Raw genomic sequence first — 18,517 nt, forward strand, 5'->3', positions numbered from 1 at the left:
GGAAAAAGAATAAATAAAACTGCAGACTTCCTCATCTTCTCAGAGCACTGGGAACCTCCTTTTCACTCCTCAAGCCAGAGCCAGAAGGTGTCTCCTGGAGTTCTTTCTGTCCCTGCCCTGGGGCCCACGTCCAGGTTCCCTGGTGCCTTGGGCCAAGCCAGGGGCCACCAGAGTAACAGTGACATACCCACCACCCAGTCAGTGTCCTTCGCACACTTGTCTCCTCTCCCAGTCCCTCGGCTGCTGCTCACTCTCTGAGCTCCACGGTAGTGACCCCATGCGTCCTGCCCGCACGCCGGCTGCAGTGAGTGGGAGCTCAGGATGGAAGAGGAGTCTCCACTGTTGTGCAAGTCCAGGGAGCTCACGTAGTTCCTGTGACGGCATCCTGCATTCTCCTGCAGGCCTTCCCCAGTTACTGCCATATCCCACGCCACGCCCTGGAGGCAAAGCTCTCCCCCTCTTGTCCATCTCCACACTTTCGCACATCCCGGCTGGTGATTTGCTGCAGTCACGAGTGTGTGTGCATCAACTCTCTGTTGCCCCTACGGCAGTAACTGTGTCTTTTCAGTCTTCTTTTCTCTAGTCCGGCTTCGTTTTCTGAGTACAAAGGATCCTCAGTAAGCGTGTGTTGAACGCAGCTGGATTTCCGTGGTGTGTCTGGTCACTGAGTCAGCAGACTCACCGTCTGCAGAGGATCGGGGGCTGCTCAGGCTCGCCGGAGCATGTTTGTCCCTGGAGACTGTGGACCCTCCTGTGCCTCCTGCTCCTGCCCCTGGTCCCTGGTGCTGCTACCACCATAGGTTTTCCTCCTCTTTCTGGAATCCAGATCAAGTTTGCCTATTAAAAGCCTCCGTAATTGTGCTTTTTTTCTTTTCCTGGCTGAATTGGAGAACTTAAGGAGAACACTGAAAATTCCATTTCTTTACGGGCTAATCATAACAAAGCCTTTTGCAGAGCTCTGTATCCTGCCGTTGGTCCTTGGTGGGTTAGGTAAGGGCCTCCAAGAACTATCAGGAAGTACATGGAGGGCCCTCAGTCTAACTATCCAGCAATTTTGCAATAATACACTCCAGCCTCCCAAAGTGAAGATGGTCCATTCCAACCTCTGCACTGTATCATGGGCGATTAAGTAAGATCCTACAGAAACCTAGACCAGTTCAGTCTCTTCTATGATGAAAGTCATCGTCTCTGGCTGAATTTCTGGAGGGTGGCCTCTGGGCAGGCAGGTACTGCAGCCCAGGGAAAGATGTCAGCTCCAGAGGTGTTGAGCCAGGGCAGGGATGTTTGTGGCATGACTCTGAGGGAACTGCGCTGTCCTCTCACGTCCCTTTCAGGAGGCATGCGCAGCCCTGCTAGACCAGTGCCTACGCTACGTGCAGTCCAGAGGCCTCCAGAGAGCCCCTGAGAAGACCAAGGGCAAAGTGAGCATGAGGTTCTCCTCTCTCTGCCCACCCTCCATGTCCACTGCCTCTGGCCGCAGTCCCAGCCTCGTGATCGATGGGAGAAGCCTGGCCTACGCTCTCGAGAAAAACCTGGAGGACAAATTCCTCTTTCTTGCCAAGCAGTGCCGCTCCGTCCTCTGCTGCCGGTCGACGCCTCTGCAGAAGAGCATGGTGGTGAAGCTGGTGCGGAGCAAGCTCAAGGCCATGACCCTGGCCATAGGCAAGTATCACAGCTGGCCGGACGGCCTCCTCCCGGCTCGACCCCAACTTCCTCTACCCTTCCGTGCTGCACCACGAGATGGGCAAACACTTCCTCACCTTTCTTTCTGTCTGTAAAACCACACCCAGCGCGATAGAGCAGGCAGCATGTTCCGAAGGTAAAGCTCACATTGGAAAGCCACAACAGGGAGGAGCAGAGTTACAGGTTCATGCTGTAAGGTCAGTAATCCAGTGCTGCTTTACGGCAACAAGGTGGCGCTTACCCTGTTTCTCTGGAGACAGGACACTAGAGACCTGCCTGTCCCAGGCTGTCCTGGCCACAGCAGAAAGCACTGCACACTCAGCCTTACCTGGGCCAACTTAGAAGGAAGGCCCTTTGCAGCTGCTTCTGGTCACCATGAGCCTCCGGGTGTCCAAGGCTTTATAACGCCCTAAGAGCCCAGAGGCTTGGTGACCAGAATTCCCACTGCCTCCCGTCAGCTGTGCTGATGGTTCTGGGACAGGCTTCTGAGTAAATAAGTCCATCCTCAGATGTGCATGGCTGCTCACCAGTTATTTGATAACATCAGTTATTAAAGGACTGTGTCTCTCATGGTAGTTTTTCCTGGCAGGCACTGTTGACCTGGAGAGCCCTGTCTGCTCCGCTCCAGGGATGGGATGGTGGCCACTCGCCTCCTTCCAGGCCATCCTCTCTGCCCACTTCTGGTGCAGGCAGAGTCTCTAGCACTGGTTCAGGGGCTCAGCAGCACCACCTCCTGGTGAGGGCCAGGAAGGAAGCGGTGGCCGTGATCCCCACATGCCAACAACTGGACCTCCCTGTAAATAGAATCTACTGTAAATAGAATCTCTCTGTAAATAGAAGCCTAGGGGAGAATTGGCTCAGAAGTAAAGTATCCTCACCAATCCATCAGCCAGTGTTGGCAGTATTTTCTGCAAAAGGTCTGTGACAGCCACTGCTTGTTTACATGGGGGATTGCCGCCTGTTCACAGTGGGCACCTCACCTGGCCAGAGGAGACTGCTGTTGAGCCTGGGTCATGGTGGGAGTGAGGAGAGCGAGCGCTGGCCTGAACACAGTCGTCATGGGGACCCTGTCCTACGCACCCTGAGGCCGGTAACCGCTAAGGAGAGTGGGCACAGGGCACGCGCTCAGGAGGCCCGGGGAGCCTAACAGCCACGGTCTGTCCTGAGGCCATCTTTGCCTTCATGTGCCTGGGGTGGCCCTCAGGTTTCCCTAAGGCGCTGGAAGCAGTCGTCAGGCTGACCTGCACCGCCCCCATCCCAGTCTCCTCCTCTGAGCGTCAGTGTCCTCCCTGGGAGCATGAGGGCAACATCAACCCTGGAAGGCCACAGTAATACGTGAATGCTGTTTTCCTGGCCTGGCCAGTGCCCAGCTCAGCCACGTAGCCACTGCTGTCTGGTATTCCGTTAAGAAGTGGAAGGAAAGCCTTGGCTGATTAAAAAGAAAAGGAAACACAAAATGGAATCTCAAAAGAAAAAGGGAAAGTAATGACCTGTAAGAACATTAGTGCATGGCTGGGCACGTGGCTCACACCTGTAATCTCAACAGTTTGGGAGGCCAAGGCAGGAAGATCACTTGAGCCCAGGAGTTTGAGACCAGCCTGGGCAACACAGTGAGACCCCCATCTCTACAAAAAATTTAAAAAATTCGCTGGGTGTGGTGGCACCTACCTGCAGTCTCAGCTACTTGAGAGGCTGAGGTGGGAGACTCACCTGAGCCCAGAAGGTTAAGGGTGCAGTGAACCGTGATCACACCACTACACTCCAGCCTGGAAAATAGAGCGAGAGACCCTGTCTCAGAAAAAAAAAAAAAACAGCTGGGGCAACATGGTGGGTGAAACCCCATCTCTACTAAAAACACAAAACCTGGCTGGGTGTGGGGGCATGCACCTGTAGTCCTAGCTACTCAGGAGGCTGAAGTGGGAGGATCACTCGAGCCCAGGAGGTTGAGGCTGCAGTGAGCCATGATCATGCCACTGCACTCCCACCTAGCCTGGGTGACAGGGTGAGATCCTGTCTCAAAAGAAAGAAGAAAGAAAGAAAGAATGCGTTAAAACATCAATGTGACCTACTGCTAGTGCCCAGTGGTTTATAATATAGAGTATTGTTGCATACCATATCTCATTTTAAATGGGACATTCTGGGGAAAGCTGCACAGATTTCTATTACTTCAGAGAATTCCAGTTTGATATATATGGACTGATCACTTAATATTGGTCTCAACATTATGAAGAACAGGAAAATCACAAGGAAGAGACATCCTGTAGTCACACTATGAGTCACTCTAACTTTGTGTATCTGCACATTTTCTCACTTGTGCAACTTGGGATGTATGCCCTGATTTGGGCTCTTCGGCTGTCAGTTCCAAGACTGGTGACCGTCACAGGGTGATAACGACTTCATGTCTCTGCTCTCCTTTCCCCGAGGGTGTCCAGAGCTCTGACCTGTGCCCTGTGTTCCTAAACATTTTCGATCAAAAAATTGACAGCGTGACGAGAAGTTCTCCTTTATTGCACCCCTAGAGGGCCCCAAAGTGAGCACAATGGCTAATACTGTGGCAATCCATGTGCAAAAAAAAAAAAAGAGCTCCACAATATGCTGGGCTCAATTTAACCTCCTTCCTTTAGTTTAGAAACTGCCCGGGGAAGCGTGCCTGGGAGTAGCCTTGGCTGCTTGGCTGCTGTGGTTCGGTAACTAATGATGATGAAGATGATGATGGCATCTTTCCTTGTGCCAGGCAGTAGGATGAGGGCTTTACTGGTGTACGAGTGACACGGCAGAGCGGGCACCGCGTCCCAGGTGGCTCAGCTCTAGCCCGCTTTCTGAAACATCTCCTGGTGTGTCTGGCTTACTCTGAAGGCTTAACTCTATTCTCCCAGGGTGGGTGCTCTACTCCTTTTTCCCCCTTCTTCCCCAGGACCCTTTCACAGGACTGAGTTCAGTGGGGACCCCCAAGAAAATCTAGCACATTGATTTGGTTCTGTGCTGTTTCCAGAATCAAACAATTCTTCCTGCCTTTGCTGTTTCTAGGTGACGGAGCCAACGATGTCAGCATGATCCAGGTGGCAGATGTGGGTGTGGGAATCTCCGGCCAGGAGGGTATGCAGGTACAGACAATCAGGCTATTCTGTGGGACCAAGTGGCCCTACTGGCCTCTTGTCCTATGACCCTGTGGGCTGTCCCCACCTTCCTCTGGGCTGTTGAACGAGGCTAAAGAGTTTGCCCTCGATACAGCTGATGCTCAGTACAGCTGCTAAGCCAATAGTGGAAGGTCTGGGGAAATACCACTCTTCCTGTTTATGAAGCAGTGTGCAATAAGCATGTCTTCCCGTGTCACAAGTCTATTTTTGTGAAATAAGTGGTTCCGAGAGAGGCAAGGTGAGTCATCGCCTTCCGTCTGGCTTTCGATGGCTGAGTCCCAGCAGGCACGTTTTACTGTCCGTGAACACTGAGCAATACCATCTGAAAAAATGCCTTTGATGTAGGTGGAGCCTGGCGTCACTGCACAGGTGGAATGTAGCCATCCTCACTCACGGGGAAGTTCACCTCTCCATCTTTCCTCTGCCATTGTGTTCACTCTCGGTCTGGGAGTCAGACATTGAACAAATGACTTCACTAAAAATGTGCTTCTTTTAGATTAAGTATTACAACAGTGTCCAACATTTGGTTAAGTATGAATCACAACTTTTTTGGATTGGTGGAGATTTTAGGGAACAATTTATCCGATGTTCTGAAAACCAAGATGTAGACACCACTTACTCACTGGTTGATTCATTCACTGATTCAATGGTTCGATCAGTAATTATCTGTTGGGCACGAACTTCGTGCCAGATCTGTGCAGAGCTCATTAGTAGTTTTAGCTGACGTTCCACCCTCAGATGGAGGGTCCTAAGCTAGATGCACCATAGTTCCATCATGGCTGGTCCTTGACACTTGCCATACTTCCCCCGCCGTCCTCTGACTGGAATCTCTGCGTTATGTTACTCACACATTTTTTCTTCCTCCAGAAAACTGGAAATGGTGTCCCGTGTGACTCACCTTTGTGTCTTCACAGTGCCCAGCGTGGCACCTTGCACAAGGGGAAGCTGGAGAAACATTTGCTAAATAAATGAACAAAATACAGGGGACCCTTGAACAACACAGGTCTGAACTGTGTGAGTCCACTTATATGGGGACATTTTTCAATAAATATTTGGGAAATTTTTTGGAGATCTGTGACAATTTGAAAAAACTTGCAGATGAACTACACAGCATAAAAATATCGAAAAAATTAAAGAGGGCCAGGTGTGGTGGGTCACGCCTATAATTTCAGCACTTTGGGAGGACAAGGCGGGAGGATCACTTGAGGCCAGGAGTTTGAGACCAGCGGGGCAGTGTGGTGAAACCCCATCTCTCCTAACAATGCAAAAACCCCAGCGTGGTGGCCCATGCTTGTAGTCCCAGCTACTTAGGGGGCTGAGGCAGGAAGACCACTTGAGCCTGGGAGGTTGAGCCTGAAGTGAACTATGATTGCACCACTGCACTCCAGCTTGGACAATACAGTGAGACCCAGTCTCTCTCTCTCTCTCTCTCTCTTTTTTTTTTTTTTTTTTTTTTTTTTTTGAGGCAGAGTCTCACTCTGTCGCCGGGGCTGGAGTGCAGTGGCCAGATCTCAGCTCACTGCAAGCTCCGCCTCCCGGGTTTACGCCATTCTCCTGCCTCAGCCTCCCGAGTAGCTGGGACTACAGGCGCCCGCCACTTCGCCCGGCTAGTTTTTTTGTATTTTTAGTAGAGACGGGGTTTCACCGTGTTAGCCAGGATGGTCTCGATCTCCTGACCTCGTGATCCGCCCGTCTCGGCCTCCCAAAGTGCTGGGATTACAGGCTTGAGCCACCGCGCCTGGCCTCTCTTTTTTTTTTTTAAGGAAAAAAAAAATTAAGGAAAAGGTAGGTATGTCATGAATATGTGAAATACATGTAGATTCCATTGTGTGTGTTTGCCAACTGTTTATGTGATCAGTAAGGCTTCCCATCAACCGTAGGCTGTTAGTAATTAAGTTTTGAGGGAGTCAGAAATTATATGTGGATTTTCGACTGTTCGGGGGCGCCCGTAACTCCAGTGTTGTTCAAGGGTCAACTGTAGTTTATTCATTCTGACTTTTTTTGGTGTTGCTTCTGTTTTCACGGTTTCCTCTACTGAAAATCTGATGGGGGCAGTGACTGTTGACCTCATATGCTTGGAAACTCAACTAGTAAACATCTTCTGGATCAGACACTTGAATGTTGAGCATGTGGCTGGGGAGGGGCCGGAGCTGCCATGCCTGCTCCCTTCCTCCAGGTGGGAACACCAGCCCAGGCCCTGGGACTCTACGTGAGAGGTGATGGGAACAGCTGAGCCACAGGGCAGGTGCCCGGAGGTGCAGCTTTGAACAGGCATAGCTGCTGGGGAGGAGGTTACTGGGCACTTCTGCACATATGTAAAGCTGCGCATCCTCCCTAGGGATGTGTTTGGTGAGATGGGGACCAGGCTTGATACCTTTCCTTACCATCCTATGCACTTGGGTTTTCCAGCACGGGGACCCTGTTGCTTGCATTTTAGTCAGTCCCTGCTGAGCCCTTTGAGAGATGAGCTGTGGGATGCTGAGGCTGGAGCTGTCAGAGCTGAGCCATGGAGAACCAGACAGGAGGAGTAGGTGCTCCCCAGCTCAGCCAAAGTGGGGAGGTTGTCCCAGGCAGGGGGCAGGAGGAGCAGAGGAGATCTCACAGCTCCCAGGAAGCTCTGTCTTCGTGAGCTCGGGCTCATCTGCGTGAGCTCCTGCACCCTCTAGAGCCAAGGCTGGCTGGGAGCCAGGGGTACAAGATGACCCCAGCATCTCCGATCCTGCTCTCCTGAAATTCCCAGAAAAGTTGGGAGGCTTTGGAAAGGTCACTCTGACGGAAGGACAAGCATTGTGTTTGAGGCCTGGATTTAGGGGAGGAAGGGGCTGCAGAAGGCTGGCAAGCCAGGCGACCTCAGCAGGGTTTGACTGTGGTTCTCAAGGGCAGGGGTTTCTTCTTCAAAGGCAGCCTAGAGTTTGGCCTTGCAGGCCATCAGCCTCTTTTTAACACTTGTCCCTTTTGACTGAACTTTTCAGACAGATTCTGTGGAGGACGGGGACTGTGTCTCATGGTATCTGTTTCTCCAAGTCTGTGGCTGGCAGTAGTGGAGTCCTAATGGATGATTTTTGAGAGAATGAGTCGTGGGGTTAATGAGTGAAGCATTACAGAACACGGAAAGACTTTCAAGCCCCTGTGTGTTGACAGGAAGAGGCAGAGAGGCATTTGCTGTGAAATCCTTAACTTTTGGTTCAGAAAATTGATGTTCTAAGGTTTTGTGTATCATGACACTATTCCATTTCAAGCATATCACTTGAGGCATAATTTACCACTTTCTACATATTATTTGAGTATAGGGAAATCAGTTAGATGTTAAAGGCAGATTGGCATTTTGTTTAGAATAACCTGATGGTAAGGAGAAATCTAACTTTTCCTGCCATTTTGTTTGATTTTTTTTTTTCCCAAAGACATTTATTGTACAGCAGGTTTCAAATTATTCTGGAGACAAAAGGTATCATTTGACGGCGTTTTCCAGCCTAGTTGGCTTCATCGTGTAGGCACCTTGCTTGATGATGTGCAGGGGAATCTTCCACGGCAGGGTCCTGCCTGTCCATGGAGGAAACGTCTTCTCCACTCCCTCCTGCATACCATCACCAAGGCTCCTGGGGAGAACAGCCCAAAATGCACCTCCCAGGACAAGGAATGTCTGTCTCTGATGCATATGGCAGGAGCGGCTTCGGGTCATCCTTGGGTTGTGATCATGGACGATTTAGAGGAAAATGACATCCAGGGGTGAAGAAAGGCAGATACACTCCATGCATCTCTGTGTTTTTTCATTTGTTGAGAAAGCAGCAGGAAAAGGAAAACATTTTAAACCCCATTAATGACACATATTTGAAAGCTTAAATGAATCCTATAAGGTGACATCCCTGAACTAGCGTGTTGGGCGAGATGGCCTCTTTTGTAATGGAAGGAGATGCTGAGGGAGATGACAGCAATTGAGACCCTGGCCAGCCACGCTCCCACTGTGATCGGAACGGGAATTTCCCTTGCCTGTTGTGTACCTTGCATTTTGAGAAGAGAAGACAAACCTTACACCAGGTCGGCATCGCCAGTAACAGGAATCCTTCTCCCTTTGAAGGCAGTGATGGCCAGCGACTTTGCGGTGCCGAAATTCCGATACCTGGAGAGGCTCTTGATTCTTCACGGGCATTGGTGCTACTCCCGACTTGCCAACATGGTGCTGTACTTCTTCTACAAAAACACAGTAGGTATTGGATACCTGCCTAGAATTTGGGGATTGGAAGATTCGGTTCTTAGGACCATCGCCTGAATGAGGCCAGTGGGCTGTCCACGGCCTCACATCTGCTCCATCCTCCTTTGCCTGTGCAAGTGCCCCCTGTCCTGGGCTGGCTCTGCACTCTATAGGCTCAGGGTCTAATTCAGGGGCATGAGAGCAGTTGCATCTCTATGGAGAGGTGGTGGAAACAGGTAGATAACACTAGCAAGTCCACTGACGGCTGCAGAGTGAGAAGGGGTGTAGTTATGAGGCTAGCAGTTTGCACAGGGGCACACAGCTGGTAAACCTTCAAGGCTGCATTCACCCCAGGCCACCCGGCTCCTCCTCCCAGGCTCCTAACCACTCTGTCCGTGGGTTTCTCAGGTATCCCCAAACAGGAGTCCTCTAATCAGCATTTTCTCTGTAGTAGACAGGAAAAATCCAATCAGTACAAGTGTGCTTTGTGGTCTGGGATCAGAATAAGGGACTTCAGCCACACTCTGATTCCCATACTGAATGGCCTCTCTTGGGACACACCCACACCAGGACAGGCGACAGGCGGCAAGCCCCCAGGTCAGGGAGACTCAGACCCGACAGGAAGGGGGTGCCCATGGGGCCTTCCCACTCTCACCTCCCAGGCTTGCAGAGCAGACGCACCCCTCTCGGATGAGCTCAGTCTGTAGCTGAACTGACCCTGCTGTAAAGTCACGCCCAGGGCAGATTGGCTGCAGACATTTCTGTCTCTCTGGGGACTCTGCAGATAGCCTGGTCGTTTCATGTGGTCATTTCATGTGGATCTTCACGTTGGACTCCTAGTTCCTTCTTCACTGCTTCTTTGGCAGATGGGCTCCTCCATAGCCCTGCAGGATGGACCACATGGCCACTTCAGGGTTCTGCTCCATTTGTAAGCAGTTTCTAGATATTTTACTGAGGAGTTGCTGGGCTGCTGCTGCTTTTGGCTGAGTGTACAAACAGGAGACAAAATAAACTCTTAGGATCCAGGGTAGTCCCATAAATCTACCTGGCTGAACACCAGAGCTCCAGTGTGAAGACTATCCTGTACTCTTCTGAAAAACAAATAAAATAAAAGCTGTATTCTTTTTCCAGTTCCATATAAAAACTCTCCAGTTAGCTAGCTCTAAACTGTCATTGGTTGTTCATGTTCTTTTTCTTTTTATTTTTTGAGACGGGCTCTCACTGTTTTCACCCAGGCTGGAGTGTGGTGACACCATCATAGCTCACTGCAGCCTCAACCTCCTGGGCTCAAGTGATCTTCCAGCCTCAGCCTCCCAAGCAGCTGGAACTACAGGTGCGCACCACCACGCCCATCTAATTTTTATTTTTTATTTTTTATTTTGTAGAGACAGGGTCTCGCTATGTTGCCCAAGCTGGTTCTCCATATTCTTAATTATTTTTCTGGAGGCTACACCTGCCTTTCTTTTCCCAACCTCTTTCCCCCTTATGCCCACCCCCTTCATTTTTCAGAGCATCTTCTAGCAAATGCATACAGATGCTCAGACCCAGTCAGAGCATGTTTAACTTCTAGGTTTGGTCCCAGACATTAATTCAGATTAGGTTGTGCCTGGGACTATCCGAGGAGGGCTGTGTCACACCACTCCTGGGCTTGCCGGCTCCTACCTCCTTTCTCCCAGGCTGGCATTGAATCCCCAGAGCTTCGCGGCCTCGAGTGCACGGTTGTAAGCCTAGAGGTTCTCAGCTCCCAAAGGAGTGGAGGGATGAATGGGGGTGGGCAGGGCAGAATCCAAACACCATTTCTATCACTTATTAGCTGTGAGATCTTGAGCAAGTTAATTTCTTCTTTGGATTTTTTTTTCTTAAAGACAGGGTCTGATTCTGTTGCCCAGACTGGAGTGCAGTGGTGCCACTGTAGCTTACTGTATCCTCAAACTCCCAGGCTCAAGCAATCTCCCTGCCTCAGCCTTCTGAGTAACTGGGACTGCAGGCCACCATGCCTAGCTATTTTTTTCTATTTTGTAGAGACAGGGTGTCGCTGTGTTGCCCAGGCTGGTGTCAGACTCCTGGTCTCAGCTGTCATCCCATCTCTGCCTCCCAGTGTGGGATTGTAGGCATGAACCACCATGTCCAGTCTTCTTTTAAATCTTAAAAAACAAAACAAAGCCTGTGAGTTGAGCCAGCTGATCCCTAATTCCCGTTAAAATGGCTCAGATCGAAGGGAGGGCAAGAATGATGTAGGCCAAATCATTAGACATTTCAGATGCAAACAAAGGCCCTGTGGCCACCTAGAATGGGCACAGCCTCCTGCTTCCTGCGATGAGTCCCTCCCCATCGAAGGGTGCAGAAAGGAGAAGAGGGGGCCTGTTTTGATTCCATAAAAACGCCAGACCTTTGTTAACAGGCATTAATCTAAAAAGGACTTCAAGGATAATCACTCTGCCTCCTGAAATGAGAAATTCATTAGTTTTAGGAATAAGTTAGCCTTTCTTTCTGATAAAAAGCAGAGAAGAAAAGTTTCCATAGCAACAGTGGTTTGGGAAGAAAGCTTTTTGGTACTATAGGAAAAAAGATCTCAATTATCTGAGTACTTCTCTTTCTCTTGACTGCATTTGTTACCGATGACTCACTAGGCCAAGCCTGTGGGGGTGAGTGAGCGAGAGCCAGCCGTAGGAGTGAGGAAGGGAAGAAAGTCAATGAATAAAAACCAAATGTTAGTTTTCAGCGTGTAGGGGAAAGGCTGCATATTAAGACATTTAAATCATAGTCTGACACAGGACTTGGAGGCTATGTGGCATGGTGGGTTATTTCAACACAAACTATTGTTTCTTATGATCTTCACAAGTCACTTTCAAGTCAAGAAACCAAAAACTCAGGGAGGTGAAGTGACGGAGTCAGGGTCAAAAGGGTAGATAGTTGCAGCTCTAGAACCAAGCCCAGGCTTTGCGGTTCCCAGCAGAGAATGTCTGTCCAGCGTCAGAGCTCCCTGCTGGGACTGTACCTGCCCTCCAGGCCAAGACCCATCGCAGTCGAACAAGTTGGGCTTCTTACTCACACCGTGACCTCAGCCAAGTCATTTGATGTCTTGGAACTTCAAATTCCCTCTCTGTATGTGGGGTAAGAGCACTCGCCCCGCCTGAGCCCCGAACAAGGGAAGTAACGATGCCACTCACCACCACACACTGTAGGCGCACGCCGATAGCTCGCCAGGAACTCCCGTGAGTACTCAAAATGCACTGGGTCTCTTAATGCTGACAGCAGCTGCATTGGCCGAGTGGCATTGGTGTGCCCATGCCGTGAGCAAGGAAAGCGAGAATGAGGGGTTCATGCTCTGTGCCCAGCTGCATAGCTCATGAGTGTTAGAATGCTTTGCAATCACTAAACTGTCATGGCCACCGTATACATGCACTCAGGCCACTGATCCTCAGGGATCTAGCAATAGTGAGAAGAGACCTGACCTTGTTCCCACCCCACTGAGCAGGGGCCAGAGGTGGCTGTTCCACCTCCCTGGATCTCACTTTCCTGTTCTACTGAGCCGGGTAGCTGTAGCTACGAGGATCAGAGATGATGCCTCTCCCTCTCCCCCTAGCAGAGGTCCCTGTGGACAATCAGGTCACCGCAGTGATGTTGATGAGGTCGTTGGCTTTGCTATTGTGCTTTTGTGTGTCCTCCCCTCAGTGGGAGTCAGTCGGTGCCCACTGCACCTCCTCAGAGAGTATGCAGGTCACTAAAGAGGAGACAGGAGCAGAGATATAGCCACAGGTAGGCTTTGTCTGGGGTCACAGACAGAGGAGGGCCACTAGGGAAGAAGCCACAGCTCATACCCAACTGGCCCTCTTGAAATGTGAGCAGCCCTAGCACCCTGTGAAACCTTGGTTTTGTTTTATGTTAATGATCCAGAGCTTGTCAAGCACAAAACCTCATCCCCACAAGGGCTGCTCCCGGGAATTCCCAATTCCCACCGCCAGTTCTTCTTTCTTAAGGAAGTGAGGAGGGTGAAGGGAAGGAGGAAGAGGGAGAGGCGGAGGCCAGCAGCAGGACTCAAGGTCACAGCTGTCTTCGGAAGAAATCGCTGCCAATACAGTTAATCTTGACTGTGACACTCCACAGGCCTATCAGCTTCCTTGATGAGAATCCTCAGCAATGACTGAAGACTCGCCTGTTCCTCTTCTTCCTTTCTTGATTTCAGATGTTCGTGGGCCTCCTGTTTTGGTTCCAGTTTTTCTGTGGCTTCTCTGCATCTGCCATGATTGATCAGTGGTATCTAATCTTCTTTAATCTGCTCTTCTCATCGCTCCCCCCGCTCGTGACTGGGGTGCTGGACAGGGATGTGCCGGCCAACGTGCTGCAGAACAACCCGCAGCTCTACAAGAGTGGCCAGAACGTGGAGGTAAAGTTCCCCGGAGTTTCCGCCTTCCGCCTCCTGAGCTCTGCCCCCTACGTTCACCCTTCCAAAGCACCAGTCCCCCAGCCTCCCTGGGGGAGATGGACACCCTGGACAAACAGAAATTCTAGAACTCACCATTCTAGAGGAAGGAGAAAAAGGGCCGCTCTCTGCTTGGCTGTGGTGCACTGAGTGTCGTAAGCAAAACTGTCCCCCCTCCAAGAGTCTCCAGGAGCTCGGGGAAAGCCCAGAGTCCGAGTCAGTCGCAGGGGATCATTGAGGCTGGAGCGGGGATTTTTCTCAAGCAAGGAAGAAAATGTGACTTATTTTGAATGGGAATTAGCAAGAAGACAAAGCCACAGGGAAGCCACCGAGCCACTGAAAGAGCAACTAGATTTAAATACATAGTGACATTCATATACCACATAGATTCACACACTGATGACCAGCTGTTTCTAGCCAGCCATTAAACTAAACAGTAAGTGCTTTTATTTGCCTTGAATTATTCCATGTGGGTAAAAAGAACATGGAGTCTCATTTCTCCTGCAATAATCCCTAATTCCAGATTCATTCACTGGTGAGTTAACTTCCCTTGGCCACCTCTGTGAATATTCGGTTCCCACAGAAGCAGGCTGCATGCACGGGGTGCCGGAGGCGGAGCGCCAGGGAGGGGAGCAGGGCCTCTGCTTGTTGTCTGTTGCTTCAGGGGAATTCCCATCCTTGGCCAGGCCTCAGCCTCCTCGGCCACCTGTGGAACCAAGACGCTGGGAGTGTGTCCTGTCCTGTGGAATCAGGTGGCCCACGAGAGCCCGGCCAGCACTTTCCCTCAGTGTCAGCCAGAGCTCCTTCCCCAGTCTGTTTCCTGCAGGTCCCGTGCCAGCTGCTCTCGGACTTGGCAGGGTCAAATACACATTTGGTCACCCGGGTAATAGAGAGTGTTCGTCTCTGTCAAGGTTATTTTCATTTCTGCCCATGGGTATATAGTTTTTTGCTTTTAACATTGGGACACGTCCACTGTGTGATTTTAAAATCGCTCTTAAGAAACATTCTACGGGACCCGCCACCAAGAGAGGCAAAACCTGGTCCAAGTGGAAGGAATGCAAGGGCTCAGACTGGGGGGGAATGCCTGGAATTTCAGGTGCTGTTCCTACTCGAGAGGCGTGTTCCCTGGGAAGATGTAGAAAGCAGTTTCATCTTTTTTTTTTTTTTTTTTTTTTTTTTTTTTTTATGAGACAGGGTCTCACTCTGTCGTCCAGGCTGGAGTGCAATGGTGCGATCTTGGCTCACTGCAAGCTCGACCTCCCGGGTTCAAGCAATTCTCCTGCCTCAGCCTCCCGAGTAACTGGGACTACAGGCGCCCGCCACCACGCCCGGCTAATTTTTTTGTATTTTTAGTAGAGTTGGGATTTCACCATGTTAGCCAGGATGGTCTCCATCTCCTGACCTCGTGATCTGCCCGTCTCGGCCTCCCAAAGTGCTGGGATTACAGGCATGAGCCACCGCCCCCGGCCAGTTTCATCTTTTTACTATGGACCTGGAGCTACTGAAGCTCGTCTTGTTGGTGCACGTGTTCCCAGTGACTCGGCTGCAGATCGTTCTGTAGGTGTTTGGTAGTGCTTTTCATCAGGCCTCTGGGACCTCACATCTCCAAAAGTCCTGAGAGAGTGAGTTTTCCTCCGGTCCTTGCCTTGTGCATTCACTTATGTGTAGCATCCTAGGAAATGTCATTCGAGGTGTCAACCGAAATAGCAAACACAGAGAGGCTCTCTAAAAGAGAATGGTGTTTATTCGGGAATAGGGCATTGCAATGGGAATATGTGTGCTGTAGTAAACTATGTGCATATTTAGGGAGGTAAAGGAAGACATATGTATTTAAAGGAAAAAACTTCACAATTGTTTTGAGATGCTCTTTCCTTGGCTACAAGGATAAACAACAAAAATGATGCCTGTCTGAGGCTGGACAGACAGTTGCTGGGCACATGTCCTTACAGATATATTTTTTGTGGATATGATCATTTTTGTTGTCAGACATTTATGCATAAGAACCCTCCCTTCATGGCCTTTCCCAGCTCTATTCCTCAGGGCTGGCTTTTGTTGTTGTTGTTGTTGTTTTTAACACAAGTGACTCCATTTTTATTCTAACTGCTTTCACAGAGGATGCCAACACTTCACTGTAACATCACTGATTGTTTTTGTGTCCCAGGAATACCGGCCACAGACATTCTGGTTTAACATGGCCGACGCCACCTTCCAGAGCCTGGTTTGCTTTTCCATTCCTTACCTGGTAAGTTGGCCCCCGGGCGCAGTTTTTCTTACCAGCTGCATCCAGGACCTACAGATCCAGGACCCTGCTGTCTTTCAGGCCTACTACGACTCGAACGTGGACCTGTTCACCTGGGGGACCCCTATCGTGACGATCGCACTGCTCACCTTCCTGCTGCACCTCGGTATTGAGACCAAAACCTGGGTAAGAGCCGCCTGCGTAGCCACGTCTCAGAAGGGCACTGATGCTGTGGACCCTACACTTCCCTACGGATTCATGAGGTCGATTTGACTAGACTCAATCTGGAGACTCTGCAGGAGACTGCAAAGCTGACCTCAGTGTGATGAGAAGGACAGTGACACGTTCCCGAGCCCTGTGGTGTGGGGAGCCCTGCAGCCCGATGCCCGCACTTCCCCGGCCATGCTCATCTCCCTCCTGCCTCTTTCCCTCCTCCACCACCACATTCTCTCCTTTCCCTCCTGTCTTGCCCTCTCGCACCTGACTCCATCTCACCTCCTGTGCATCTCCCAGGGTGGTCCACAGGTTCCGGAGGCCTCACTGAGCCCCACTGGTGACCCGTGTCATAGACCGCAGTGTGTCCGAAAGCCTCAGAACCTCACACCCGCTCATTGATGACTGGCACATTTTTGTTATTGTCATTGTTGTCACTTTTAGGTGGAAATAAAAGCCCTTTCTTTCTCATTCCCCCTCAGACCTGGCTCAACTGGATAACGTGTGGCTTCAGTGTCCTTTTGTTTTTCGCCGTGGCTTTGATTTACAACGCGTCTTGTGCCACGTGCTATCCTCCGTCCAACCCTTACTGGACTATGCAAGCCTTACTGGGTGACCCAGTGTTTTACTTGATTTGCCTGATGACACCTGTCGCTGCACTGCTGCCCAGGTGGGTGTCGGAGTGGGACGGTGCCGCTGAGCCCCGAGTGGGCCCAGATAGCACTGGCGTTGCTTCTGCCCTGTGAGGGTCTCTGGAAGCTCAGAGACACCACCCACAGCGATACCTAACTTTCTGTTTTAATGTGCTCTTTCTAGATTGTTTTACAGATCCATCCAGGGAAGCGTTTTCCCTACCCAACTTCAGCTGGCACGTCAATTGGCCAGGAAGTCCCCCAGGAGACACAGGACTCCCAAAGAGACCTTTGCTCAGGGCTGCCTCCCGGAGGGCTCAGGAACCGAGCACTCAGCAGGGAGGACCGTCTCTGTGCCCCTGTCCCAGCCTTCCTGGCACACACAGCAGCCAGCCTGCTCCCCAGAGGCCAGCGGGGAGCCCAGCACGGTGGACATGAGCATGGCATTGAGGGAGCACACCCTGCTGGAAAGGCTGAGTGCGCCGGCCCCCAGGTCCTCCACGCCAGGGGATGCTGTCCCGGGAGGGTGTCCTGAGGAGTCCAAGGTGAGAGTTGCCAGCACCGGCAGGGTGACCCCCCTGTCTTCCCTCTTCAGCCTGCCCACCTTCAGCTTACTCAACTGGATTTCCTCCTGGTCACTGGTCAGCAGGCTGGGGAGCATCCTACAGTTCAGCCGGACGGAGCAGCCTGCCGATGCACAAACGGGACGTGGACTTGCTGTCCAGCCCCACTCAGGCCGATCAGGACTTCAGGGGCCAGACCACAGACTACTTATAGGAGCATCTTCAAGGCGGTCGCAGTGAAAACCTTGAAATGGCCTTTTTTAATATATATAAATAAATGTTAATATTATTTATGTTTATTATTTGCACAGAAGAGTTCTAGGGAGATGTATTTCTAAATGTTTCCCAGGCTAATACAGGAAACAAGAGGTACCAAAAAAGAGAGTTTATTTTTTAAAGTTCTGAGTAGAGTACATTGAAAAGAAAAAGAAGAGCTTTAACATATATAAAAGTTTAAAGAAGAGTGACAGTTGAAAAGTGTGTTTAGATTTATTTTTTCATCTCATTTTTAAGAACAAGCAGTGTGATTTGTTTTCTTCAACGTGCATGGCCCTGCTTTCCCTGGGTACAAACGTGTGACCGCTCATAGTGAATGCAGGCAGGTGCGAACACGGGGGAGCAGAGATGGCAGAGGGCAGAGCACGTGGCCCCCAGAGGCAGAGTCCCCCACGGGCTTCCAGTCCCACCGACACGGGAGGGCTGGGCTCTGCTTTATCCAGGTGAGGGAAAGGGAGACCTCAAGAAACATTCATGGTTGAGTGCAACCCAGCATTCTGTTCCGGGCAGGCATTTCACAAAGACCACTTAGATATTACAGCCTGGTGTAGTATTTTGCCTGTTAAATCATAACAAGCAATAAACAACCTTCACTTTGCAAAGAGAGTGTGTCCAGTTCCCACTGGTGTATGAAATGATTAATAGCTGACCTCCCAGAGTATGATCTGAGGGCACTTCCGTAAGGCAAGTCGTTTTAGAGGCGATGAAGAAAACAGCTGCATGGCACACACTGAGGCTGCTGCACGGCCGGCCACCGCGGCACCCTGCACCAGGCCATCGGCACCGCGTGCCAAGGAGCTCGGCCGACTTTGGGCATTTTTCTAATGAGCCGTTAGTTCTGTCCCTCTAAAACTAGAGAAGGAAGGGGAGGAAATGATGACAATCCCAGGCAATGCTGTGGCCTGTCCTCTTCCGAGTCCTCCTTTCTGCTTTGTCAAACAGTTCTTAGTTGCTGGCTCTGCTCAGCACTGGGGCTGTGAGGGTGTGCTTCCTGCTGTACGGGAGAGACCTGGGGCCTGTTTGGATGCCTGTCTTCAAGGACAGCAATGCAGAGAGGGCACAGGATCTGAGGACAAAGAAATTCCTAAGCACAGCGTGTCAGGAAAGAGTGGCTCATTCCACAATGTGTGTGGGCCATTGCAAGTCACAGAAAATGCACCTA

General features: G+C 50.7%; 1 protein-coding gene across 3 annotated transcripts in view; it reads left to right on the top strand.

Annotated features, from left to right (window-relative positions):
* The window catches only part of ATP10A (ATPase phospholipid transporting 10A (putative)), a 182,264-nt gene extending 164,307 nt beyond the window's left edge, over positions 1 to 17,957 (top strand). The window contains exons 14-22 of one of the 3 annotated variants that reach the window (XM_030930128.1): positions 1,335 to 1,662; positions 4,711 to 4,787; positions 8,896 to 9,021; positions 13,196 to 13,396; positions 15,594 to 15,674; positions 15,753 to 15,857; positions 16,367 to 16,554; positions 16,701 to 17,061; positions 17,166 to 17,957. In XM_030930128.1, the coding sequence (XP_030785988.1) occupies positions 1,335 to 1,662; positions 4,711 to 4,787; positions 8,896 to 9,021; positions 13,196 to 13,396; positions 15,594 to 15,674; positions 15,753 to 15,857; positions 16,367 to 16,554; positions 16,701 to 17,061; positions 17,166 to 17,363 (1,665 nt within the window). In that variant the 3' untranslated portion in view covers positions 17,364 to 17,957. The other 2 variants (XM_030930127.1, XM_030930129.1) reach the window with 2 other exon arrangements.
* The last annotated feature ends 560 nt before the right edge of the window (positions 17,958 to 18,517 follow it).

Source organism: Rhinopithecus roxellana, chromosome 5, assembly GCF_007565055.1.
Source record: "Rhinopithecus roxellana isolate Shanxi Qingling chromosome 5, ASM756505v1, whole genome shotgun sequence".
Lineage (NCBI taxonomy): Eukaryota > Metazoa > Chordata > Mammalia > Primates > Cercopithecidae > Rhinopithecus > Rhinopithecus roxellana.